Source organism: Papilio machaon, chromosome 21, assembly GCF_912999745.1.
Source record: "Papilio machaon chromosome 21, ilPapMach1.1, whole genome shotgun sequence".
Taxonomy (NCBI): Eukaryota; Metazoa; Arthropoda; class Insecta; order Lepidoptera; family Papilionidae; genus Papilio; species Papilio machaon.
This window is the reverse complement of record NC_060006.1, coordinates 5,059,590-5,086,359: the sequence shown is the minus strand read 5'-3', so window position 1 is coordinate 5,086,359 and position 26,770 is coordinate 5,059,590. Positions and strand designations below refer to the sequence as shown.

General features: G+C 32.1%; 7 protein-coding genes across 7 annotated transcripts; 3 read left to right on the top strand and 4 right to left on the bottom strand.

Moving 5' to 3' along the window:
- Nucleotides 1-1,124: 1,124 nt before the first annotated feature.
- On the top strand, nt 1,125-2,712 carry LOC106714572 (adenosine deaminase 2-like). Its single transcript, XM_045683248.1, has one exon. The coding sequence runs from the start codon at nt 1,180-1,182 to the stop codon at nt 2,710-2,712; it is 1,533 nt and encodes a 510-aa protein (XP_045539204.1). The 5' UTR covers nt 1,125-1,179.
- Nucleotides 2,713-6,463: 3,751 nt separating this feature from the next.
- On the bottom strand, nt 6,464-8,371 carry LOC106714665 (adenosine deaminase 2-like). Its single transcript, XM_045683220.1, has one exon. The coding sequence runs from the start codon at nt 8,073-8,075 to the stop codon at nt 6,558-6,560; it is 1,518 nt and encodes a 505-aa protein (XP_045539176.1). The 5' UTR covers nt 8,076-8,371; the 3' UTR covers nt 6,464-6,557.
- Nucleotides 8,372-11,176: 2,805 nt separating this feature from the next.
- Nucleotides 11,177-12,765, top strand: LOC106714565 (adenosine deaminase 2-A-like). Its single transcript, XM_045683213.1, has one exon. The coding sequence runs from the start codon at nt 11,239-11,241 to the stop codon at nt 12,739-12,741; it is 1,503 nt and encodes a 500-aa protein (XP_045539169.1). The 5' UTR covers nt 11,177-11,238; the 3' UTR covers nt 12,742-12,765.
- A 2,621-nt stretch (nt 12,766-15,386) lies between these two features.
- On the bottom strand, nt 15,387-17,392 carry LOC106709245 (trafficking protein particle complex subunit 3). The gene is made up of 4 exons (XM_045683274.1): nt 17,215-17,392; nt 16,944-17,149; nt 16,061-16,259; nt 15,387-15,562 (listed from the first exon to the last, which is right to left on the bottom strand). The coding sequence occupies exons 1-4, from the start codon at nt 17,251-17,253 to the stop codon at nt 15,476-15,478; spliced, it is 531 nt and encodes a 176-aa protein (XP_045539230.1). The 5' UTR covers nt 17,254-17,392; the 3' UTR covers nt 15,387-15,475.
- Nucleotides 17,393-18,194: 802 nt separating this feature from the next.
- Nucleotides 18,195-19,533, bottom strand: LOC106714581 (trypsin CFT-1-like). Its single transcript, XM_014507654.2, has 4 exons — nt 19,392-19,533; nt 19,003-19,207; nt 18,660-18,915; nt 18,195-18,511 (listed from the first exon to the last, which is right to left on the bottom strand). The coding sequence occupies exons 1-4, from the start codon at nt 19,444-19,446 to the stop codon at nt 18,203-18,205; spliced, it is 825 nt and encodes a 274-aa protein (XP_014363140.2). The 5' UTR covers nt 19,447-19,533; the 3' UTR covers nt 18,195-18,202.
- Nucleotides 19,534-21,276: 1,743 nt separating this feature from the next.
- Nucleotides 21,277-23,189, bottom strand: LOC106714590 (iron-sulfur cluster co-chaperone protein HscB). Its single transcript, XM_045683276.1, has 3 exons — nt 22,704-23,189; nt 22,225-22,310; nt 21,277-21,578 (listed from the first exon to the last, which is right to left on the bottom strand). Exons 1-3 carry the CDS (start codon nt 22,979-22,981, stop codon nt 21,277-21,279), a joined length of 666 nt encoding a protein of 221 aa, XP_045539232.1. The 5' UTR covers nt 22,982-23,189.
- A 371-nt stretch (nt 23,190-23,560) lies between these two features.
- Nucleotides 23,561-24,631, top strand: LOC106714580 (transcription initiation protein SPT3 homolog). The gene has a single exon (XM_014507653.2). The coding sequence runs from the start codon at nt 23,652-23,654 to the stop codon at nt 24,585-24,587; it is 936 nt and encodes a 311-aa protein (XP_014363139.2). The 5' UTR covers nt 23,561-23,651; the 3' UTR covers nt 24,588-24,631.
- The last annotated feature ends 2,139 nt before the right edge of the window (nt 24,632-26,770 follow it).

Below are 26,770 nucleotides of genomic sequence, written 5' to 3'. Positions count from 1 at the left end.
AACATGTTTGGTTTAAGATAAATGCCTTTTTTTGTCACATTTTTGACGGAATACTCGTAGTGCGATCTAGATGTTGATGTTAGACTGGCATAATATTTTGATCTCCGAATATGTGAATATATCAGATTGTCACTATAGCCAAAGTATTGTTTTAATTATATAATTTAGTTAATTATTTTTTATATTATATTTATATTTTCATCGGAAATATTGTAATTTTGTAGATATTTTGAGATAGAATTTTATAAAGTGGAAATCGAAAACAGTTGGTTTAAAAAGTATTAAATATATTTAAGGTTACTTTACGCACACCATTTCATTTGGCACGTCTGCAACAAGAGTATGCTTCTGCGCGACTAACCAACTCAAGCATCGTAACGACAAAAGTTTAACGACCCGATTGCAAAATATACAGTAAAACTTATACCAGCAAGTCCGATATAATAAAAAAAATTATTACAATAGGTGCCTATTTCACGTAACTTGCAACCTTGAAGTTTCTCTCAAATTTCTCTGTACGTAAATTATTTTTTGTTTATGTTTTCTACAAAGATTCTTATAATGATGTAGGATATAGTGTGTAGGAATGTTGCAATACAAAAAATTTCGTGGATAAACATTTTTTTTTATCCTCTGAATTAATTATTTTACTGTTGTTGTTATTTTGAGATTGCCAACGTCAGACAGCAACATATTATGTTATAATTAACTTTATATATTTATAACATTAGCTTTTACGACTTTGCATTGATATCCCTATACCTTAAATCCTTTATAATCTTACAAAGGATACTTATAACTTCACGATGAGTAACATTGTTAAAATCTAGGCGTGGATTTCCACTTATACGCTTATTTATAAGAGAAGGGTGCAAACAAGCGGCGGGAACACCGCGGTAATTATCGACTCCCAACAAAGAAAGTTCAGAAGCAAATATTGAAAGTGTCTCGTAAAAACAAAAATAATCAGGCAAATTTGTGAGGTGTTACTACTCTAGTATGATTACTTATCTAGTCGTTTAATAGCGTGATTAACAAAGCGGTCAACAGATGAATTTATTTAAACTGTGAATACAGAGCTATATATATCCTTGGACCAGTACACAGTAGTCAGTTGTCACGGCTTAACGAGCCCTGTCACCGGGCGAGTGACCGTCCGCGATAACAAATACATCTACAATGGAATTCGTTTCGACTACAAGTGTTTTGTTTATATTATTTAAATCAATTTCCGCCAAATCGATACCAAACAGTTATGTCGAAAATCGAATGAATTTAATCGAACGTGAATTGGACATGCAATTAGGTAGTGAAGTGATTTTGAACGATGATGAAAAATTGGCCAACGAAATACTGATGCACTGGAAACAAAAGGAAATCGAAGAATCTTTTCGAAATCCACAATATTTTAATTTCTCGAAACATTACTTCGCTTACAAGAACGATATTCCTAAATCTAAAGTATATCAGATTATAAGAGAAATGCCTAAAGGTGCGGCGCTACATGTGCACAGCTCACTGATGCTCAGTGCAGATCGCTTATTGAATCTGACTTATGAAAATCACTTGTACATGTGCAATAATGAGGCCGGTGATATACAATTCAGATTCTCAGAAGTACCTCCCAAATCGCCTTGTCATACAGGCTGGCTGCTGCTGAAGGATTTGAGAAATTTAGGTGATGCAACGAAATTTGATGAAACTCTAAAGAACTATTTCACTCTATTTTCGGAATCGGGTCAAAGTTGTGACAAAATAAACGATATTAACACGATTTGGCGCAAATTCGAAAAAGTATCAAAAGCTATATCTCAATTAATAATTTATAGACCACTCACTGAAAAGTTCTTTTATGAAGCTTTGAACGAATTTTATAAAGATAACATACAGTACATTGAAATAAGAAGTGGTTTGAAAAGTCTGTACGAATTGAACGGCACAGTGCATGACAAATTGTATATGCCGAGATTGTACCGAGAAGTGGCAGAGCGTTTTAAAAGGGATCATCCGGACTTTGTGGGCGTTAAATTGATCGTGACTAGACATAGGCTAAAGACGGATGAAGAGATACGGAAAACTATAAATTTGGCGAGGCAGGTGAAGCGAGAATTCCCTTCGTTCTTTGCCGGTTTCGATCTCGTCGGACAGGAAGATTTGGGCAGACCGTTGTCTGATATACTGCCATTCCTGACTGAAGCGAAGAATGAGTTGAAGTATTACTTCCATGGAGGTGAAACTAACTGGTACGGGACTTCGACGGACGAGAATCTTTTCGATGCTGTACTTTTGGGATCGAAGCGTATAGGTCACGCCTATGGACTAATAAAGCATCCATCTTTACTGATAGCTGTGAAACAAAATGATATAGCGTTGGAAGTAAATGTTGTGTCTAATGTGGTGTTGGGTTTAGTCCATGATGTGAGGAATCATCCGTTAGCGACATATTTAGCGCTAGATCTGCCGGTTGTGTTGTCTAGTGACGATCCAGGAGTATGGGGTGCGGATCCATTGTCTCACGACTTTTATATAACTTTCGTGGGTGTCGCGAGCAAGCGCGCCGACTTGCGTCTCCTAAAGCAACTAGCTATTAACTCCATAAAATATAGCACGTTAGATACAAAACATAAGGAGACATTGTTCAGAGTGTTCTATACCAAATGGGATGTCTTCATCAAACAAGTATTAACTATGAGTACAAATATTTATTTATAAACGGGGAAAAAATTAACATTCACCAGTCATTAGGTATTGTAAATAATTTAACTATTAAAAATAACTAAATTTATTATTTGTTTATTTATTTTACCGACATACTATCGTATTTGCTTACATGTTAATGAATGTGTTGTTGAATCACATTGTATCTTATAATTCCGGGCCAATAAGGACATTATAAGTAAATATCTTATAGTAAACAAAAACGTTAGCAATAATATTCCATTTAAAACTAAACTGTATTTAAATTAAATTTTATACCTTAATTCCATTGACATAAAATTTAATCTCCTTCAATGTTTTCCGGAAACTTCTATCTCATGACAGGAAACACAAACTAGTTGACTTCCCTACAAGAGTGATATACATAATTACTAGCTGTACCTATACATAAAAGACGTGTGTTTCTTGCTGTAAAAAAAGGTAAATTAATAAAAAAAAAAATGCGTCTGCATTTTGTATACTCAACCTTGAGAACGTTACTACAACTACTTCAACATCAACCTGCCCTTATCCCTATGGAGGTTCGGCACAGTATGTACTCCTCCATACATCTCTATCAGCCGTCATATCTGAATTTACTCCCTTCTTACGCATATCCTCTTACTTCAACTACTTATATTTAGATTTTATATTTTGCGTCTATTTTATGTGTGCGCAATAAATCTTATGCTCCACGGTTGACACCAATTAGTGTGAGGCGACACCTAACGGCAACTCAGATAAACGATGCGCGACGTGTGAACACGCCTTAATTAGCTACATGAAAACTGGTATAACGACCCATCAGAGGGCGCGGCAGTTCACCCACCAAGGTGAGCAAAACCGAACCATATATTTCATAGTGTTATAATAATTTTGAGCATGTCGTGTACACATTTTTCATTATCTTACCAATATTATAAATGTGAATGTTTAGATGGATGGATGTTTGTTTGAAGGTATCTTTGGAACGGCAAATAGGATCTTGACGAAATTTTAGACAGATGTAGGACGTAATGTGGAAGAACACATAGGTTACTTATTACGTTTCTTTTAATTCCGTGCGGACGGAATCACGGGTGACAGCTAGTAATTTATAATTTTACATATGAAAATAACATTTATGATTAATTAAAAGCTTTTTGCTAATCAACATGTTTCTCAATGTATTATTTGACGTCAGATTCTTTAGAGCGAGACGATTTCAAACGGTGCGTGTTTAGTCGTAATTAGTGGTAACGTTGAACGAGTTGTAATCGACTGTGGTGTTGTATTTTCACACTATGAATCTTCATTTACTAATGAAGTGTATTCGAAAATATAACTCTTAAAAGCAGCTTCAGTCAATTTTAAATAAACATTTATTTGCAGTTCAAACTAAAAACCATAAAAAATACAATATAAAAACTAAAATATGTCATTAAAAGGTATCCCTTTAGGCAAGGTTCCGAAGATACTGGCAGCGTTTCCCCTTTGATTGGTGGCTAGATGGCAAGATTAATTCTTTGGATCTTCTAAATTAAATTTAAGTGACTTTAAAAATACATCAAATTGTCTCAAATACGAGTATATTCCACTGTGGATTTCTGAGACTAAAAATCTTCGTTTAAAATATATTCTTATCTCTATTTTGTCAAAGATAATGACATAGATTACTATATGTTTTATACAGAGATTTTCATCTCAAAAATCAACGGTTAATCAAGTAATGGAAAACGTAATTTCATGAGGAATTCAAGTAGAGTAACTAATAGTAGTATAACTAATCTAAACATCGTCATTGCTAACTTTTTTAAAAGTCTCAAATCAGCATGTTTATTTGCAACACCAACGTAACATAGAAATAATGAGACAAAGGTTCAGCGTCCCAAAGACCTGGATCATACCTAGATAATACTGTTAACCCGTTAACTAAAAACAATTTCAAACAAAATGCACTAAAAAGAAACAAAATAATGTCATGAAAACTCTCTAAACTCTAGTAGTTAGTAGTAGGGGCTCAGTTTTCCGCAACTCCACGACAAGCGCGTATTTTGCGTGTCTCTAAACTCTAAAGAAAGTTCTCTTCTTTCTTGTAACATGTCTATATTGTATAATTATTGTTATTTCGCAGTCGGTGTCGGCCGAAGTAAATAGGTGACATTTTATATTTGAGATGTATTAGACATACTTACGTTTATGTCCCTACTATTTAGGACTTTTATTTAGGACATTTAAAGAGCTACAATTCGTCCATACATCATTTTTATGTAGGTCTTATAGTTTAGCCTACGTAAGCGCTGAATGCAAAATTGTCCCTAATTTTCGCAACAAATTTTGAAGCTAAATTCAAAATCTACTAGTCTTCTAGTTATTTAAAAAAAAAATCAAAAAAATGGGACCCATCTGCAAGCACTTCCTTTCGATTAAAATATTTTTTATCAAAATCGGACCACCAGGGGCGGAGTTTCGCGGTAACACACATAAAAAAAATACAGTCGAATTGATAACCTCCTTCTTTTTGAAGTCGGCTAAAAAGCTAATGTGGTAACATCAAAACCAGTCAATTATCATTTACTACACATTCCTAAGGATAATTAACTTACCATTTAACGTATACATACAGTTAAACCAAGTATGAAACAAATCTAAAATATTGAATATTATGTTTTTCAATGACGTTCCAACACCGACAAAATTGACGACAAACACGAAACATTCTTTATCATTATCAGTTTATTTTATTATTATATTATCAAAATATTGGTATCTGATTATTATATGTAATAGATAGGGTAATCAAAGTAATGATTTTAACTGTTACTAAGACAATGAATTGAATTGTGAAGATACATGTAAGCAATAGTTCATTTAAGTTCCGAGAAATTAATCAGCAAAGAATTAATGCTGTTGTATGTTTTTATTTAGTAAACTAGCTGTCGCCCGCGACTCCGTCCGCGGGGAATAAAAAAAATATGTAGCCAATGTGTTCCAGACTATGTTCTACATATATGGCAAATTCCATCAAGATCCGTTGTGCCGTTCTGGAAATACCTTCAAACATACATCCATCCATTCATCCAAACATTCGCATTTATAATATTAGTAAGATTAACTAACCATTAACCACAATCATGTTTGATCTTCGATGGTGTCATCATTTGTACATGTGTATGCATACAGTGAGCATAGCACAAATATTGGTAACAAGCGCCATTGAACATATGAACCCTTTCTTTTCAACATAAAATCTGATCATCATTTTTGTAAAACCTTAGATCTTAGTATTATGCAAATATGTAATGTTGCGGTAATGGAATTAATTTTATGTAATTCGTGACTAAGGATATGTTGGAATTTTATGTAAATGATAGGCTCATATTGTTTTTATTTGTTTATTTAAGTTAATTATTGATTTAATCGATTCTTAAGTACTTAATTTCTAACCTTAGTTTTCATGTGCATTCAGTACAAATAATTTAAAGAAACAATCATAACATATATATAAATGTAAAATCTGCTGTTGTACATTAAAAACTAATTCTAAGAAAAAAGCTAAAAAAGAACTCATTAGAAACAACTATCAGACTGTGGCATGCCCTCAATATATTAATATTTATTAAATTATGTACATGTTATTTACCCTCTAGAGATAATCTACAAAACGTTGTTGCTTATTGCTAACAGAGACATTCCTTCCATATCAAGTTTATAGTAACATCGTAATCAGACAAAAATTTAAAATAATAATGATTGTCATACTAATTCAAATGATATAAATCCGATAATTGGCATTTTAATCGCAAAATTAAACTGATTACAGTCAAATTAAAACGAGATTATATTTCACTGTTTATCGATACACACTTCGAAATTCCCATCTACCATTTGCCTCTGACAATGTCATCTATAAACCTAGTCCAACGTATATTAAATTCATGTACAATTCTATCTTTATTTGAAATACTGCTATAATATAATGAATTCAAAGCTAACTTCTTTAAAAGTCTCAAATCAGCATGTTTACTTGCAACACCAACGAAAGTGACGTAGAAATCATGTGACAAAGGTTCAGCGTCCCAAAGACCTGGATCATCACTAGATAATACGACTGGTAACCCGTTAGCTAAAAATGAAGCTAGAGGATGGTTTCTTGAGTCTTCTATAAGTTTGAGAACTTTATTAGATATTACGTTTACTTCTAAAGCTATGTTGTTCTTTTTAACTTCTTCCATTAGCACTGGATGCTTTATTAAAGCATAACCATGACCAATACGTTTAGCACCAAGAACTATAGCATCAGCTAAGTTCTCATCAGAATTCGTACCGAACCAATTAGTCTCTCCAGCGTGGAAGAAATAATTGATTTCATCTGATGCATCTATTAATTCAGGCAGAAAATCTTTTAAAGGGTTTCCCAAATCTTCTTGTCCAACTAAATCAAAACCAGCGAAAAATTTCGGCAGTTTTTCTTTAATTTCACTCGCAATGCTAAGATGCTCCTTTATCGTTTCTCGATTACCCAGTCTTAAAGGTGCGTAAATCAATTTAGCACCAAAGAAATCTGGATAATCGGTTATAAATTTATCTAATATATTTTTATAAGACTGTGCTGTGAATACTGAGTCAAAAACATTTCCTTTCAAATCGTAAAGTGCGGGTAAAACACTTCGTATTTCAATATACATAATATTATCTTGTCTCGCGGCTTTTAACGTATCGTAGAAGTATTGTTCCCACACAGGTTTGTAAGTGAACAGACCGTCAGTATTTATAAAATATTGTTGAAATTTACTCCACACTGCATTTATATCGGAATAAACATCATTTGGATTATCAATTACAAGAGTGAAGATTTTCTTTAAATCATTGTCGAATTTTTCAACATTTTCGGAAGCGTTTCGAGCTTCTTTCATTAACTGCCATTTGGTTTCGCAAGGGGTATTCGGTTGATTTTTGGAAAATTTAAAGTTTGTATTATTATTATTAAAACAAACGTACAAGTTGTCCCAATATGTCAGTTTTAGAACGTAATCAGCGTTGAGCATTCCAGTATCATGTGCGTGTAACATCGCGCCTTTTGGCATCTTCTGTATCAATTTGAACAATTCAGATTTATTAACCTCATTATTATAATCGAAAAAATGTTTTGAAAAATTAAAGTATTGTGGATTCATAAAACAAAAGTCCAACTCTTTTAACTTCATGTTCATTATAATTTCGTTTGCCTTCAGTTCACTGTCACTTAGCACCATACCACTTCCTGGCATCATATCCAATTCTTTCTGTAGAAGTATTTGCCTTCTTCTAAGGGCAATTTCAGTAGCGGCATTTTCTGATAAAACTATTATTACACTACCTATCAAAGTACCAACAAACACGGTCCACTTTCCAGCCATCACAATGTCCACTAAACTATTAAAAGAGTACAACTTAAATATCTTTATTCAGAGCAAGGTTGCTCAGAGAGCGGACGGTAAAAAGAAAAAAGAACTGCCGCACGAAAAAAAAGTTAGTCGATTATTAGTTATGAATAAGCTAAAATAAAAAAAAATAAGTATTGCGTACACGTGTACACCGTATTGTATTATCGATATTAGTGAGTATCTGTCGATAAAAAACTATTTCAAAGCTAAAATGTTTTTACACGGTGTCACCTTATCAACTACGATCGGCAATCGATGTCTCGATTATGTTTTAGATTGCAACGCCGCGTGAAGTCTCATGTAAAATAAACTTTCGCTGTCAGCGAAACACTAGTAATATAACCTTACTCTGTTTGCTAATATAATTTGTTAGAAATTAAATCAAATGATTTTAGTACCATTTACAAATTTTTCTATCCTAGTATATATTTTAGCCAACTCTTCAATTCCTTTCTTTTCGACACCATAACCTACAAATTACTTGATTATATATTATGATTTTTTTTTCCTTAACTACAGCGTATTGTAAATAGTTACCAGACTCAGCTGTTTGAGTACAAATTTTATATTTATGATGATTTTTTTTTTATAAGATAAGGAGACAAACGAGCAGGGGGTCACCGAGGTTTTCAAAGACGCCCATGATCATCTACAGAGGAACTATCAGAGGAACAGCAGATGCGTTACCGGCCTTATTATTATATCTATGACACCTCCAATCCAAATAAATTTATTATTAACTGAGTGATCCATGACATCAATAAGCAATATTATATTAAAATGTAATAAACGAACATACAGAACAGATGATTAAGTATCTAATATAATTGAGCTGTACAAAATAAGTACTTCTAGTATAATAATGCTTACGTAATACAAGACTTGCAAAACAATAACCTAAGCATTGTATAAGAAACTGAGTAAATAAATTGCCACCTTGTGTCTATTGTTAGAAATTATCTTCTAGAAATTATAGACATACTAACTATGAAATATTTACCTTTATCTATATAATAACTAGCTTTTACCCGCGACTCCGTCCGCGCGGAATAAAAAATAGAAAACGGGGTAAAAATTATCCTATGTCCTTTTCCTGGTTCTAAGCTACCTACCCACCAATTTTCAGTCAAATCGATTCAGCCGTTCTTGAGTTATAAATAGTGTAACTAACACAACTTTCTTTTATATATAGATAGATTTACACTAGTATACACGTATGTTTCATAAGATCTTGATAGGTTTCGATAACATAATGTATGTTTAAACGAGCGTCTGAATAGTGCCAAGCTTCAGTAGGTGGCGCTGCCAGCACCAATTTTTTATTTTTTTAGGAACCTTGTTAATGATTCCATTGAATACATTAATAGACGTCCATCTATTTTTCTTAGACTTCAAAATACTTAAAACTAAAACGTTTAGATGTATATTTTTGACAAAATAAATCCAGTGCCAAAAATATTTTTTACAGTTTATCTCACTAAACTATAGCAGACAAAGTGTGGGCACATCACTAACAGATTGAAAAAGGCTATAGCGCGATATTGAGCGATAAAAAATACTTTATTCTTTAAATGGTGTAAATTACAGCCAGCGGCGTCTAACCAAAGGGGGTTTCGGTTTCAAAGCAAGGCTCTAAAGAAAATAAAAATAATGTAAAAAAAAAAGAAATAATAAGGCCGTGCCTCATCCGCCATGTTTGATTTTATGCAGCGAAAGGGTTGGGGTAGGATTAAGTGGTACTTAACTGTACCGCCCCGTACTACGCATTCGTTTAAAAAGAAAGAATAAATATGGCGGCGACGCGAATTCACGTATGCTATCGACTTCCCGCATGTAAAGTCACACTCCTTTCTCTTTAATCTTCTAATTACAAGTCCCTCAAAGTTTATGACACTGAGCAAGCCCGTCTTCGAAACAAAGGACGCACCCTAGAGCCCATCATAATCTCCAGTATGAATTAAAATGGCTCCCAACTGGTGCCATCAAAATAATTTATATATAGCTTTACAACAAAACATTCTATCCCTTTATGTTTTTAATTGTAGACTTCAATTTCTCTAACAGTTTTTTAACACGTTAAGTGTCACCGATTCGTCTGGCAAATTTACTTTGGCATGGAACGTGTTTAACCCCATGAAATATTATAAATATTAATCTTATCGAATTTATAGGCTAGGTTCCGCTACAATATTTGGATCTCATTAAAACACAATTAACAAGTGTGATATTCGAGTATTCGGTTAATAAAAATATCAGAACATCTACAATGTGCATAATACCTTACTTATCCTTCCTAATATTATACCTTAATGCGAAAGTAATTCTATCTGTCTATCCGTCTGTCGCGCTTACACGCCAAAACTACTGAACTAAATGTAATTTGGTACACAGATAAAAGAGCCTGAGAAAGAACATGGCTACTTTTCAATTGTTTTTTAATGGAAAAAAATGGTTTTAAGGGGTTAATGGCTTAAAGGTGGGTTGAAAAGTTGTATGGAAGTATTGTCACTGTTACAGCCAAAAGTTTGAAATTTAATTTTTAGGCTATGAATTAATATAATTATGATATTCAAAGTTTGAATGGTTTTAACCTTAAGGGTGCAATATAATAATAGCGAATATGGGATGAAAGTTTGTATGTGAATATGTAATGTTTTGTAAGTTTAATATGTTTTGTAAAATTATTAGCCTTTAATAATGCCACCCGAAGACAATATTTCAGAGGGACGAAGTCGCGGGCATAGCTAGTATTTGTATAAATAATATTAAATATTGATATTGTCCTCAATAATAATCTATTTAAATTAACATAATTATATAAACATACATGATAGAGTTTAATGTAGATAATTATATTATGAAGTCGTAAACATTTTTATTTTAACCTATATAACATTAATTAGATCTAAAATAACTAATGTGTTAGCATTAAATTAATTAACGAAGTACGTCATTATTTTCTCAACAATACATTAATACGAATTCGCATAAACATAGATAATTTAACTGAAATCAAACGTGATTAAATTCATTTAAAAACAATAAACATATTAGTTAAATTTGCTGATCGGCAAAGGTCATTGCGCTGCGTGGTCAGTTAACATCGACCATTTGGCACGTCCGTACGTTTGTCACTATGCGTGCTGTGATATTTCTGTTATATTTTTATAGTGTGTTCGCGTCAGATATAGATGAATATTTTGATAAACGATACAAGATATTAAAAAGTGAATCCCGTTTATCTCTGGGAGGCAATGTTACACTCAGCGATAAAGAAGCCGCGGTCAACATCTGCTTAATGCATTACAAGTTCAAGGAAGTCGATTACTGGTTCGATAATCCGAGGTATTTCAATTGCTCGCGACATTACTTCATTTACAAACAATATATAAAGACATCCAAAGTCTTCAGGATAATACAGGACATGCCGAAAGGCGCAGCGCTGCATGTCCACGATATGGGACTGTTAGGTCCCGACTATTTAATGAATATTACATACCAAGATAATCTTTATGTTTGTTTTGATAATAACTTGCATTTGATATTCGCCAATGCACCACCGAAATCTCCTTGTGATGGAAAATGGCAACTAATGAGTAAAGCTAGAAGTTTTTCAAATAACGTCACCAAGTTTGACGCTGATTTGCGGAACCATTTCACATTGTTTGTGAAAAATCCAGATACAGTTTATCCGAGCATAATAGAGACTTGGAGAGCGTTTATGAAATTCTTTCTTACTGTCCAGCCAATGCTGTCGTATAGACCAGTTTGGGAACAATACTTTTACGACGCACTTAAGAAATTTAGAGAAGACAATATAATGTACTTAGAAGTAAGAAGCATCCTACCGAACCTGTACGAATTGGATGGGACAGTATATGATCCGATAGTCACAGCAAAAACTTACAAAAAGGTTATTAAAAACTTCATGAAGGATCACCGTGACTTTTTGGGTGCGAAACTTATATATGCACCACCAAGAAAGGTGGATCGTTCGAAGTTAGAAGAGTATTTAGAATTAGCGAAAAGAATAAAACAGGAAATGCCAGATAAATTCGCCGGGTTCGATTTAGTTGGACAAGAGGATTTGGGAAGTCCACTGATAGAATTTGTTCCACAATTATTAGAATCCGCTTCGGAATTGAATTACTTCTTTCATGCAGGAGAAACGGATTGGTATGGGACACTGACAGATGAAAATCTCGTGGATGCGGTGTTACTGGGAGCTAAACGTTTGGGGCATGCATACGCGCTGCCGAAACATCCTCAAGTGTTGAACGAAATCATCAAAAAAGACATTGGTTTAGAAGTTAATGTAATATCGAATGCTGTTCTATCTTTGGTGCGTGATATAAGGAATCACCCATTGAGTGCGTTCCTTGCCCACGGTCTTCCAGTTGTATTATCAAGTGATGACCCAGGAGTGTGGGAGGCAGATCCTCTTTCTGAAGACTTTTACATCGCGTTCGTGGCTGTAGCCAGTAGACTATCTGACCTCAGAATGCTCAAACAATTAGCTATAAATTCATTAAAATACAGTGCTCTAGATTCAATCTCAAAAGTTGATGCGTTACGAAAGTTCAACTATACATGGAATGAATTTATTGATAATTTTAATTGTTCTAAGTATCAACATTAATTATAGTAGAATTAAAATATATTACATGGATTCTTAAAAAACTATTTTATTTAATTAGTGCCTATAGATTTCAAACATGATTCTTACTGCTACGACTTCTGTACTATATTATATTTCTCTTGATTGTTTTTAATTTTCTTATCTGTGGTGTCATATGAGTATGAATGACCACAGATAAAGGTACGAAATTAAAACATCCGTTCGGTTGCGGTTAACTCATATTTGTAGCGCAGATATGCAATAACTATTTTATGTAAACATAGTTTCCATTCAAAAACAATATTATACGCCGAATTATTTTTGTTCAAGATTTCTGTTTTTACCAAATTAATTAAAAATACTTTAACTTCTAAAGTTTTATGTAACATTAAGTTGTCAATTAAATTTAAATAGGTACATTGAATTTAAGTTGGATTCTTCCCTAAACATTATTTCAAGTCAAAATTGTTTGCCAAACATGGTTGAAGAGGTAAAAAACTCCAAGCAAAGATACTCGGTATAAGTATCTATACAGTAGACTTAATCATGGTTTCTAAGATCAAAATCACTGTATAAAACTTATCATCATCCTTCGCATTATGTTTGACAAAACAGAGATACCAATCAATTAGTTTTAAACGGGGATTTTGGTTTCAAAAACCCACGATAAATACTGTTTATTTGGAAACTTGACATTTCTGTTTTTGAAACTGTCAAAAAGCGCGGGATTCGTATCTGTCATTTGCAATCTCGACGCAAGTATCAAAGCGTTGAAGTATGCAACAATGTGTGCAGATAGTAGATACATTCGACTTTGTTCTTTATACCCAGGTGGGCAAAGGCCACGTTTACAGCCAGATAGAATGGACTAGATGTATCTACGGAGCGAAGTAGCGACACCCTTGACAGAAGTGTTCTCTAGACTAACGAAGTCATTGTCTGGGATGCTACCCGCTTGTTGGGATCCGTATTTTCCATGTAATACCTAGAGTACGCTCTGCCACTAAGTATTCTTTGACTTGGGAATTATGTAACTCTTGAATTTCAAGTATACAAAGACTAGTAGGTACTAGTTGTGCTAATCAGCCCGAGTCGGTTTTTTTATATTTCGTTACATTTTCTATTTTTTTGTACATGTAATTTTTTGTTCCGTTTTCAAATTCTTAAACGCGTAAATGCTATTTTTTCTGCCCAAGCTTAGACGCTCAATTGTAGCGCTATTGATTATTTCTTATTTTAAATGTTGTTTTTCTTATTATTTAGTTTATTTAGATAATTTCTTTTGTAACTAATTTTAAATATTATTCGAAAACAAAAACATAGCACCATGTACATTACTATTATAGAAGGTACTAATATAGTATTGCTATTATTAGTTCCAATTCACCTCGACATTATATGCGTAACTCACAATTTATCTAATAAAATTCAATGATACAAAAGGAGTAGCAAGTAGCGACCGCCACGCATTGACTCATCTAACGAATAGAGTAACATCTTCACATAGATCTTATAAGATGTGACTCTTTTCGTAGAATGGGTCGTTTTATTGCCACGTCTCATCTGTCAATCCGCATCCAAGAAGTTCGAATAGCTTCTTGCAACGAACATCCGCGGTGGATACGTGGTTTTTAGTCGACTTCAAAAAGAAGGAGGTTATCAATTCGACTGTATTTTTTTTATGTGTGTTACTTCGAATCTCCGCCCCTGGTGGTCCGATTTTGATAAAAGTTATTTTTTAAATACCATATATTTGTATTAACATTTCGGCAACTGGTGACCCACTTTTAAAGCGCTCTTATTTTTCAAAACAATTGAGGTTCAAATGTGTAATTTTAAGCCATTATTTGTTATAACTAGATTTAAATCTACAATTTACGTTTGAACACTTGTTTTTTTTAATAATTTGAAACCATTTCACATTTTATAGCTTTAAAATAATTTTCAAATTATATTAATAAATCTGTATTAATTTTAGTTGCTTTTTCATTTTTCGATTTTTTTTATAAACAAATTGAAAATAACGCCATCTAGTTATAATGTTATTCACTAATTTTACACCATTAATTTTATACCATTTTACGCCATTGTTAAGAAGTAATTATAGCACAAACCTATCAGTCTTCGTACCTTTAACATTGATAATATGATGTTCTAGCTTAGTTTTTTTTACTGTAGATAACAACGAAATCAACATATTATCTACTAAAAATCGTTACCTCCTATCAGTTGGGCAAAATTAGTTTTGTATTATTAATGTTCAATGTTACGGTGATCCTTTTTCAGGAGTTGCAAAATTAACAATTTTTGATAAAGGATATTTATTACATTGATCTATAAGAAAATTAAAAACGTGTTTAAATAAAACATAATTTTAAGAGTATATGTATTTATTATGTATCAATTAAAGTAAAATAAAACGAATTTGACTTTAAAACAATAAAATTACACTGTTTTGCAAAATTTTCGTACATACCGTTTTTTAATATGAAAATGTTTTACAAATAAAAGGCCGGAATGTCATATAATTTTTCCCGTTACAAATTAAGCTTATTGTACTAAATACGAATAAACAAAGTAAAATTACTATCATATGAACTTTACTTGTCATTTCTTACGAAATACTAATCAAGTAAAAACTATAAGCATCAAATGTTTGTAAGTGCTTTATTATAACTACATTCAACTGTATGACATAGCAAGTGTTTTCAGAATGATTATAGAAATAAATTTTTCAAGGATAACATGAGATAATTTAATCTTCTCCCGCGGGTACGGCGTCTTCTAATCTCTTTATATACTTTACTCGTAGTTCAGTAACTGCATCACCTCTTAACTGGTCCTGAAATTTATAAAAAATCAATTATTTCGAAATATTCTACTATATTCAACAGTAAAACAAGATGGCGTTATTTATTCATGACTAACGCCATCTAGTATTCGTTGTAAATAGTATAAGTCTAAAGTTGTCACTATTTGTCACTAGATGGCGTATTACTAAGAAATGATTTAGGACAAAACAGTTGTTTTAGAAAATCCTTAATTTAACAAATTTAACATTAACCATCGTAACTTGTATCAATTATGTTATTCAATAAAAATTATTCCCAGTTTTTGTTTGATCCAATAAAAAGTAAATAAACTTGTAAAAACGTCCATGAAAATTAAATTTCAAACAAAATTGACTAAAATATTAACCAAACATTAGGGAACTGTTCCTACAACATTTTGTTTTAATTATTTATTTTTCATACATACAGAAAACCAATGAAAATATAAAGAAAAACCAAATATACTTCACTACAACTTCCTTATAAAAATAAAATATAAAGTAACGTACCTGTACAAACCAGCACTGTACTTCTAGCTGTACCATTTGTAGCGCACCTCGTATGGCGCCGGGTATCAGGGCGCAGTACTTAAGACCAGAATTGGGGATTTCAACCCACTCGCTCAATGGGCACTGATCCCAAACTAGAGAGAATTCATCTCCCGCACTACTCCAGCTGGTTACAGTTGGCTGCATGTTCAGATACAATCTGAAATATACCATACTCTGCTTAATATGACATAACACTTAAGATAATGGGGTAAACAAGGAAAGCTAACATCAAATTGATCATCAATGCTCATCATCACCAAAAGATCTACATAAAGATATGTAGATCCCGGCTGAATGTGAAAATACTAGCTGTTGCCCGTGACTGTGTCCCACGGCATTAAAAAGAAACTTAATTTGTAGCCTATGTGTTCTTCCAGACAATGCCCTAAATCGATGTTAAATTTCATTGAGATCTGTTGAGCTGTTCCGGATACCTTCTAACAAACATCCCTCCATATATCCAAACATTCACATTTATAATATTAGTAAGATTGGTTGTAAATTGTTTGGCTTATCTTGACTTGAACATATTTAACAATAATTCAAGAAACACATCACAAATTCATACTTTATTACCTGAACAATTTTAACATGTTAAAGATTGCTTAAATTAAATTAATAAGGCTAAATTCAACAAGTGCAATACAATACAACTGGATAGAGACTGCAATATTTTTTGCATACAGACATTTCTCTGTAATCCGCAGGTCTCACTTATGGAAGTCGTCCTTCGGGTCCAGACAATCTATTTATTATCATTCCAGTCAGTTATCTAGACGTTTAATAAGAGCAATGAGAAAATTAAAGTGTTTTAAGTATTTTTTTTTAAATATCACAGTACCTGAAAGCTTGCTGTATTTTATCCGCAGTCTCTCTCATCTCCAAGCAACGATTTGACGAAGTTCGAGCAAGGAAATCTTCAATTAAACGTACGCCCATATTATATCCAATACGTTCCAAATGTTTATTTACTTCATCATTGTTCTCTGTTTCCTTTAACATTTGTGATACTAGAGCGCCATAAGTGAGCGTTAATAATTCTGAATTCTGAAAGGAACGTAAAATTTTATAAATATAATCAATATTACAATTAATAAAATGCTTGTACTTACAACTTTCTTGGCGTCAAGCCGAGATGTTTGCCTCGACATCCTTGTATTTTATTATTTATTGGATCTAGAATAATATACTTTTTATAAACTATATTACAAAGGCTTCTTATAACTACATAAAATATAAAAAAAACTATTATTTATTGTGATAGTGATAGGCGTTTCATGAGCTGACAGAGTTAAATATTGAATGCAACTTGACAGTTGACATTTGGTTGATAGTTGACGTACAATGACATTGTCTTGGCAGTTAAAACTAGAAATTAGAATGCATTGCTATAAGATGTTAAAAACATTAAGGGATCTAGATGTCGCTAGACTTCTACAAAAAGTAACGAAATAGCCACATAAACCAAAAGTAATTTCAAGTAAGTTAATTCGTCGATGTAGTTACAATTAGGGATGTTAACATTGAGTTAAAAAAATCGATTTTTACAGTTGATGATAAAAATCGATTGGTCGATTAATCGATTTTTAAAGAAAAAATTATCGATTTTAGTCGATTTTTAAAAAAAAACTTTAAAATTACAGGGAAAACATAGAAATACAATAGATATTGCCTAAACACTCATTGCCATAAAACATTTTATAGAATAAAATAAAATAAAGTAAATGTATTAAAACAAAACAACAAATTTATGGTTTTAAAACGAAAATATAAAACAAATAATTTTTTAAACATTCATTTAAACACTAAAAAAATATTTATAATCACAAATATCTTAAACTCGCTGTGATCTTGGCTTCGTCCGCGTGAAATACTGTTTTCGGATAGCATTTTAATTATTTAGGTTAATTATTTTACTTAAAATTATAAAAATTACATCAAATTACAATCGTTACAGTCAATTAATTCAACTACTGGTATTGTTTTTTTATTTCGCTTGAGTCAAAAATGTTTTTACTCGATTATTATACTATGAAATAACAAAGGTATTTGGGATAGTTCCACAAATAAAATATGAGAAAAAGTTTGTTTTCACTTCATTTATTTATAAGTAGCAATAGTTTTAATAATCCAATCTGTAAAATGGGACAGTTTAGTGTAAACTCCGGGATAATAGCGAAGTCCGCAGCCGTAGCCGAAAGACACAAGGCCGATAACAACTCCTTTGTATATAAGGGGACCCCCGGAGTCACCATAACATCCGTCTATCCCATCCATTTCTAGATTACCAGCACAGAACATAGAATCTGCTATAACCGCTCCAATTGTATTGTACCGCATTATACATTCTCGCTGGTCTATTATTACCATCACTGTGTATTGCAGTTGATCTGGTTGTGGTCCGCCGCGCTACAAATAAAAAAAAAACTATTAAGTAGACGTACCAGTATGCGTTAAATAATTAGACATGGACATTACTAGACGGAATACATTTAAGAGACGTCAGATGATCTTAAAAATAATACTGCTATGTGTAGAATAAATGTTTAAAAATTACCTGTGTTGCACCCCATCCTGCTAATGTGCATAAGGAATTGGCAGCAACATCGGTCCCAGGTTTTGTTATAGTGCCTTGTCTTGCAAACTTTGTCATCGTGATTGGTGTAGCCACCACTAGCACTGCTACATCATTATTGTAGTAATACTTGTCGAATGAGGGATGAGGTATTATATTTTTTACCCTATGTAATATTCCACCTCTAGTTCGGTATGATGAGCCTACGCGCACTTTCCAGTGGTAAGGTTTTGTGTAACTAAAAATGTACATATTCGTGAGTTTCTACTACAAATGAGTTTAAATCTGTAAACTAAATTTTCCCTTGATTTCCTTGTATACTTACTTTCTTCCTGTATTTTCATTGTATTGAAAACAATGAGCGGTAGAAATTATATGTCGAGAAGTCAAAATAACTCCTGCACAATGTTGGCTGTACTGGTTAGTGGCCCAAGGGTCTAGTAGTAGTTGGGCCAATATTGGATATTGGCTAATTGTTGTTGGCGCGCCACCTAATACCCGCGTAAATGCAAATGGCAGTCGGGGTTGAGCTAAAAAAAATATTGTTAATGACTCATAACTCGTAACTATGTTCTAATCTAAAGACTAACAACGTGAATTAATAAATAAATAAAATAAATACCCATCAGGTGAACGCCTGTTCGACATCACCTCGACTACCGTTAAAATAGATGTAACTGTTAGATTGAGTTAAGGGTTTACACGAAGACTTACCTAGAGCTAAGATAATTGTAGTAAAAAATATAAACAAAACGTCTTGAGCACACATTACAGGTAAATAAAGTTTGCTAGAAATAACTGTGATATTTCTTGTATTTACACATATTATTTGAACACGCGCACTCAAAGCACCGTACGCATCTGCTACTTTCTTAGACCTAACCTGTATTATAAGGTTCTTATAACTCATATTCTGTAGTTCGATTAAAGCGTCTTGATCCATTTACAAAATTGTCTTCAAATTTTATCACTATTATTTGCGATTTCATCGCGTACACCTTGCGTAGGCCGACTTTAAAAAAAATAATTTAAATTAGATGAGCCAATATCGTCAAAATGACTAAACTAAAGAATACTGACGAATAATAGGGAATTGATTATTTAATGTTTCATTTAAATTTGCCACAGTTCATATTTTACTCAAATGTATGCTTTGGTGAAAAATATTTAAACATAAAATGATCTGGAGCTAGAATTGACCATTTAACATGTCATATATTTAAAAGTATTAGATCATTTTCGTCGTAGAAGTATCAAGAAATGGCAGTCTAAGTACATTGCGGGCAATGCAAATAACTAGGTAATAAGTTTAAGAATATTGGATCATCAATCATTTGTAAAATAATTTCACATAGTAAATTGTTATGAGATCATTGTATTAACTTCTCATTTATTTCAACGCTATTTAAATTACCGTTAGCTCGCGTGACTTCGTGTTCGCATATTATCCTATTAAATTTCCCGTAAGTTTAATCTATATACTAATTAAAGCTTTTTATCCTCCGTTCCTGTATTTGTTTTTTCGAGTCCCGTTATGTAATGAATCGAAAGATTTATATTAAAAAAATAGGATTCACGAATGGGGGTAAAATTAGAAAGACATTTTTGACGTAGGTAAATGTTAAAACGATTTTAATTAATATCTTACTAATAGAATAATTTTTTTTCTAAAGAAATAATAAATAAATTATAAATTCGAATGATGATCACTGGATGGATGGATGGATGTTTATTAGAAGGTATCTCTGGAACGGCTCAACGGATCTTGATGAAATTTTAACATAATTTGGAAGAACATATAGGGTACTAATGTTTTTTTTTAATTCCGCGCAGAGAGAGTCGCGTGTGAGAACTAATCTATAATAAAATAAATAAAATGTATTTTTTATATAATAATAAACACCTGGTCTGATTACATAATCGTTATTAATTTGGATTTATCTCATTCTGCTTGAGAAAATATAACAATTATTAACCACTAAAAGCATTATGCGGTTACTGGATTTATTTACCCCGCGCTGGCCCTCAAGGCGTATGGGGAGCGTCCTCCGAGTGGCGGATGGGGGAGTGGTCGGTAGTACAGCTTAGCTACGCTATCCTAGCTGGACCCCGATGGGCTCGCTGACCAAAGTAGGATGTGGTCCTCCAGCAGTATGGGGGTTGTGCGGCGGGCTGACAACTCGCCCACGGAAAAAAAAACAATTTTTAGGAAACCGACAAAAGAGAATACAGTCTGATTGGCTTGGCCACTTTATGAGTATGGGGGAAGACCGGAATACTAAAGCAGCGTATCTCGGGACCCCGAACCAGATACCGCTGGCGAGACGCCGTAGAGCCAGACCTACTGGAGCTACAAGTGATGGATTGGCAGGAGAAGGCACAGGACAGGCGACTCTGGCGTTCTCTTATGTCAGAGGTCAAGACCCACTTTGGGTCGCTGCACCAGTATTTAATAAAATATTTATATAATAATTTTAATTGGAAACATCAAATTTTATGGTAAATATTTAATAAAATAAATAAATCATGTGTTTATAATCAAATAATAAATAATAATTACATCATACCTGTGATTTTTTAAATAAAGAACAAAAAAGATTTATCTGATAATGCCTTTATTACGAATTAAATTTTGTATTTGGTTATCAATACTAGTATAATACTTCATTTGACTCAATAACTTTGCAACTCTATTTAAATCACCGTCAAAAAATGCTTTAGACAATTTTTTCTGTAAATCTTTCATTATTGTTTTATTCTCTTTGTTTAATTTCATAATTTCTTCCTCCGAGTCTGCACTTTCTACTTCTTCATTTTTCTCCATAATCATCATAAGAAATTCTTGGTCAACTTCTGTATTTTCTGGTATTTCTTTACCTCTTAGTTTCAACATGTAAATACCTAAAATAATAAATATATATTATCTAATATATAAAATTCTCGTGTCACAATGTTCGTTCCCGTACTCCTCTGAAACGGCTTGACCGATTCTCATGAAATTTTATGAGCATATTGAGTAGGTCTGAGAATCGGCCAACATCTATTTTTCATACCCCTATTAAGTTTTTTTTAACTGCGCGCAGACAGAGTCGCGGGCGACAGCTAGTAATATATATTATGAAATATAGTTCATACAATATTAAATCGTACTCAGTTACTAATATTATAAATGTAAAAGCTTAGATGGATAGATGTATGTTTGATAGAAGATATCTCCGGAAAGGCTTGATTGAGCAAGATATATATCTTGATAAAAATTGGCACATATGTATAACATAGTCTGGGAGAACACATAGGCCACTTGTTAAGTTTTTTAATTCCCCGTAGACATTGAAGCGGACAAAAGTTAGTCCAAACTAAATTAAGTTACCATTTAATGTACAACATCTGTAATAATTTTAACACATTCAGTGCTGACATGCTTCAAAAGTTCACTTTCATATCAAAGAATTTTAGTGTCATGCAATATGTAAACTGCTGTGGACTTAACTACTATTTAGGTGTTATGGCAGATTTATTAAATTATATGTTACTATCTATATATTACCTCTAGCTAATGGCTCCAATAAAGTTTTATATGCTTCGTTCACTAATGATGAATATTTTTCCGATATCTCTTGTTCTTGCTCTGGTCTGTAATTAAAACATAAGACGTGTTATTGTTAAAAAATAAATTTAGAATTATCATCATCTCTTTGACCTTGTCCCACCTACGTAGGGTCGGTGCACCAGGTTTCCATCCTCCTGAAATTAATCTGTCAGCCGTTATCTCCATTGTCACCCCCTTCTTGATCATGTCATCTTTCACACAATCCATCTCTTCCTAGGCTTACCTCTACCGGTGTACCCGGTAAATAAATCAAGAATATAATCTTGTTTAATTCAATTTCGATGTTTTGTTTTAATTAGTTAAGTAATATTGTTAAGTTGTGCAAATATAAATGAATTTAATGGATAATATTAAGAAATTCTTAATTAAATAATGAGGATCAGAATGCTATAAACTATAATAAATAGAATACTCACTTGTTAGCAAATTTGTCAGGATGAAGATATTTCTGAAGTTCCTTAAATTTTTTCGCAAGTTCAATTTCATCTAAATCGTATGACTCGTTTAACCCCATGATCTTGAAGTAGCTTTCATTTTTAACAGGTTGTTGTAACGCATTGCATTTTGAACAAAACAAATTCGCTATTAAATTATTTATATTAGTACCACATGACCAACAGGAGATATATCGATAGTGATTAGTTATTAAATTTGATTTTAAGCCTACACTTCTAATAATATAACGAAAAGCCATATTTTAAGTAGCTGCAATCCTTTTCGTATAGTTTTAAACACTAGTGCAAGTTTTTCGGCAACAATTACATAATAACTTCATGAATAATATTAGCACTTGTTTATTAATTAGTCTATATACGTATAACAACGTAACATATAACTATACAGGCACTAATGAATCTTGCGATAATCAAAGTAAATGAATTAACGTAGAATATTATCAATTTGTTTTTGATTATGACATTGTCAAATGTCAATGTTGAAAGAAATCAGCTGATCAATCACAAGATTCTTGGGTACGCAGATGGACAAGTTCTAGTTTCGATAAATTGTTTTCTAAATATTATTTTAGGAATTAAATGGCAGTAATTTATATGCCGATTAAAAAAAATGGGCAGATTCCAATATCTAATAAACTCTCTGAAAGAAATCAGCGAATGTCCTTTTAAAATGGATGTTCAATCGCATTTTTCCGTCTTGAAACGTCAGTGTCACTGTCATTTTTGACGTAAGAGTAAGACACTGACGTCTTGTTATTGTTAGTAACAAAATCCTAAAGCCTGGACTAAAATAAAACTTTCACAAATTATCATTTAACTTGCGAAAATATATTTAAGTTTATCAATCTTTCATCGGAACGCTTTGTTTTACACGTAAAGTTTATTTGGAAAGGTTTTTAATCTATAAAAATGGTGTCCTACTTTACTATTGATTCTATTAGCGAAGTAACAAATTTTCAAAAGGAAATATCAAACATGATGCACGGTTTAGGCGACAATCCTAATCCAAACGCTGCCACCGTAGTATTAGTAGAGAGCATAGTTTTAAACCAGCTTCGTTCTATGCTTCAAGAGGCTTTTAATCTTTCAATGAACCGTGGAGCAAAAGCAATAACCAACTACGATATAATATATTTGATGCGTAAAAATAAATTAAAAATGAAACGTTTGTATGACTACCAGAAAAAATTAGATCATATAGATAAAACCCGTCAGGGTGCATCAGATACAATACTTTCTGGGATTATTCTTGATGATGAAAAAGACCCAGTGTTGAAAACAAAGAGAACACATATAGACTGTATAAAAGAGTTTGATGAAGCAGACGAAGTGAGTCAGATTAAATTTGATGCTGTTGACTATCTGAGAAAAGTAAGAGCTGCTAAAATAACTGAGTCAATGTCTTTTGAAAAATATGAAGCATATCATAAGGCAAGGTGCTGTTCATTTAGATCGGGTTATGCAATAGGTAAAGGTTTTGCTAAGTTAGAAAAATGGCTAAACCCTAATAAGGAACTGAAGATTACGATGTCTGCTTTGGAAGTGTTATGCTTCTTAGCTTATGAAACCGTTGCAGAGATTGTGGATGCTGTATTTTTAATCAGACAAGATGCTAAAAAGAAGATTGGAGACCCATTTAGTAAATTTGAAGGAGGCCATTTCTGTAATCCTGTTAGTTTAAATAACGCTGTGTATATAAAATCAGGGTATGAAGGTGTCCCTGCTATAACTGTACCGGAAGTAAGAGAGGTGTTGAGAAGATATTTTAATCCAATAACTGGTATGAATGGATTATTCTATAGGAATATGAGTTTAGATTTACCTATCAGATATCTAGCAATCTAAAATCTTAGTTATTTATGTTAAATAAAAATTGTACTTACTACAGAGTTAAGCAGAGATAATAAGATAATTATCTATACTTGTTCCAATCACAATGTTAATGGTCCTCTTGTTTTTTTTTTTATAATACAAGACTTAGAGGCTTCATTGTAAACGGACCAATTATGAAAAAATCTTAGATTATTTATGTAATTATTTTTTTATGTATTGAAAATTATTATGTCAATTTTCTATGGAGTGTTTTAATTTTTCTCCATATAACTTATCATTGAAAGGATTGAAATAAACATGGTGTTCAATTACTTGTTCCACGTCATAAATCATATAAGACAAACAAATTTTTTTAATCTGTGTTTTATTTTTTGTCTGTTTTTATAGACAGATTAAATTTGTAGACTTAAGAATAATAAATGTTTTCAAAATTAATCATGTGTTATTTACTGAGTTTTACTGTTTTAAGTTTAATTTTTCCATTGGTATAAATTATTGACGTGGAAAAAAAATATTATTTTAGTAATTAGTTGTTTAATAAGTTTTATATTTAAATGGTTAAGTTTAAATCAGTGATAATTTAAAAATTAAACTTCTTTCAATTTAAAACTTCTTAAGCTTTGAATAGATATGTTTACAAAATGACATTATATGACAAAATGTGCTTTACGTTAATCTGGTTTGTGTTAGTCATTAAAATTTTACATTATGGACCAATTAAGTTAGTAGAAAATGTAAAGTAGAAATGAAATGACGCTCAGTGGATTAATTATAAAAAGCCAGTTTTTAATGATGTGATTTAAATGAATGCCATGTGGGTTCTCCAATATTTTGGAGCTTTTGAAATTTATTAAGATTTTCGAATCCTTTTATCGCCGTTATGAGTACGCATCCCTTCGTTCGGACAGAAGGCGTCCGTTTATAACGACCCTCTTAAGCCATGAATCTTTCTTTAATGTATTTATGAGGGATTCGAGTCGAAGCCGCAATCTGTTTTCAGGTTTAATTCATTTCGTTCTAAAATTAACATAAAGTATTAGAATTCATATTAATAATATGAAAAAATACGAATGACGTATTTTAATGTTGTTTTGTCATAATTATTTTGTATAATATAACACAGAGCTCAGATATTGTGTATGTTCTTAGATTGAGAACAATTATTAGAAAAAAATATTTTAGCAAATTAAAACTTATTTGAAGAAAAGTTAAGTCTTCTAGAGTTCCATTTACATTATACTATAGAACAGAGAAATGTGTGGACTAAAAGAAATTTAATATTAAATACTTTATAATTCCCTACACAAGCTGTAATACTTGAATAGAAATTGGCATATTAAAAGTGCTATTTAGTTTTGACGTCGAGTGTAGTATCAAAAGGTTTACGTTCTATGTTTTGTTCCACCTACATCAATTAAACGCAAGATTTGCGCTCGCTCAGCCCGCCCCGAGGGAACTTCAAGGAGATTGAAGTACACTCACGCGCTCTAACGTCTTGAGATTTATTATACTTTTATTTATCGTATGTAGGTAGTATGAAAGGACGATTGATTTTGAAGCTTTTGTAAGTACCCGCATGATTTATTGAGCAGTATAATATCGGGAAAAATATTTTACATTTATCGTGATTTCTGCTGTAACACTTGTACAAAGACATATAACTTTAATAATGACATTTATCTGTACTTTTATAACCATCTACAAGAGAGGTTGTAGTTTTTTAGTCAAAATCAAACTACTTTTAATTAACTCTAAAGTGAATATGAATTTCAACATTTATTTTTGTTTTTATTAATCATGGAAAGTATACCGAAAGAATTTTAACGGTTCCGTCGTTAAAGAAAATAAAAATCTCAAATACTTTCTTTCCGATAAAATGTTTGCTATAAAAATATATATATTTATTGTCAGTCGAAGCTACGTTTTAGTAAATTACTAACAATCTTCCTTTTTAAATTCGTCGTATATTCTTCAGGTTCTGATAAATTTCATGGTGGATACGATTCCTGGAAGATTTACTAAATTTGTTTTTCTCCTGTACATGATAAAATCTACTTTTAAGACTTGTGTTGCATTTATAATAATAGTAACCCATGTATTTTGGGTAAACTGGAAACGAGGGTAAACATACCTCTATTAAATTTTTACCAAAATTAAGAGCGATGACATTTTGTTTTTGAAAATCTATTTGCTTT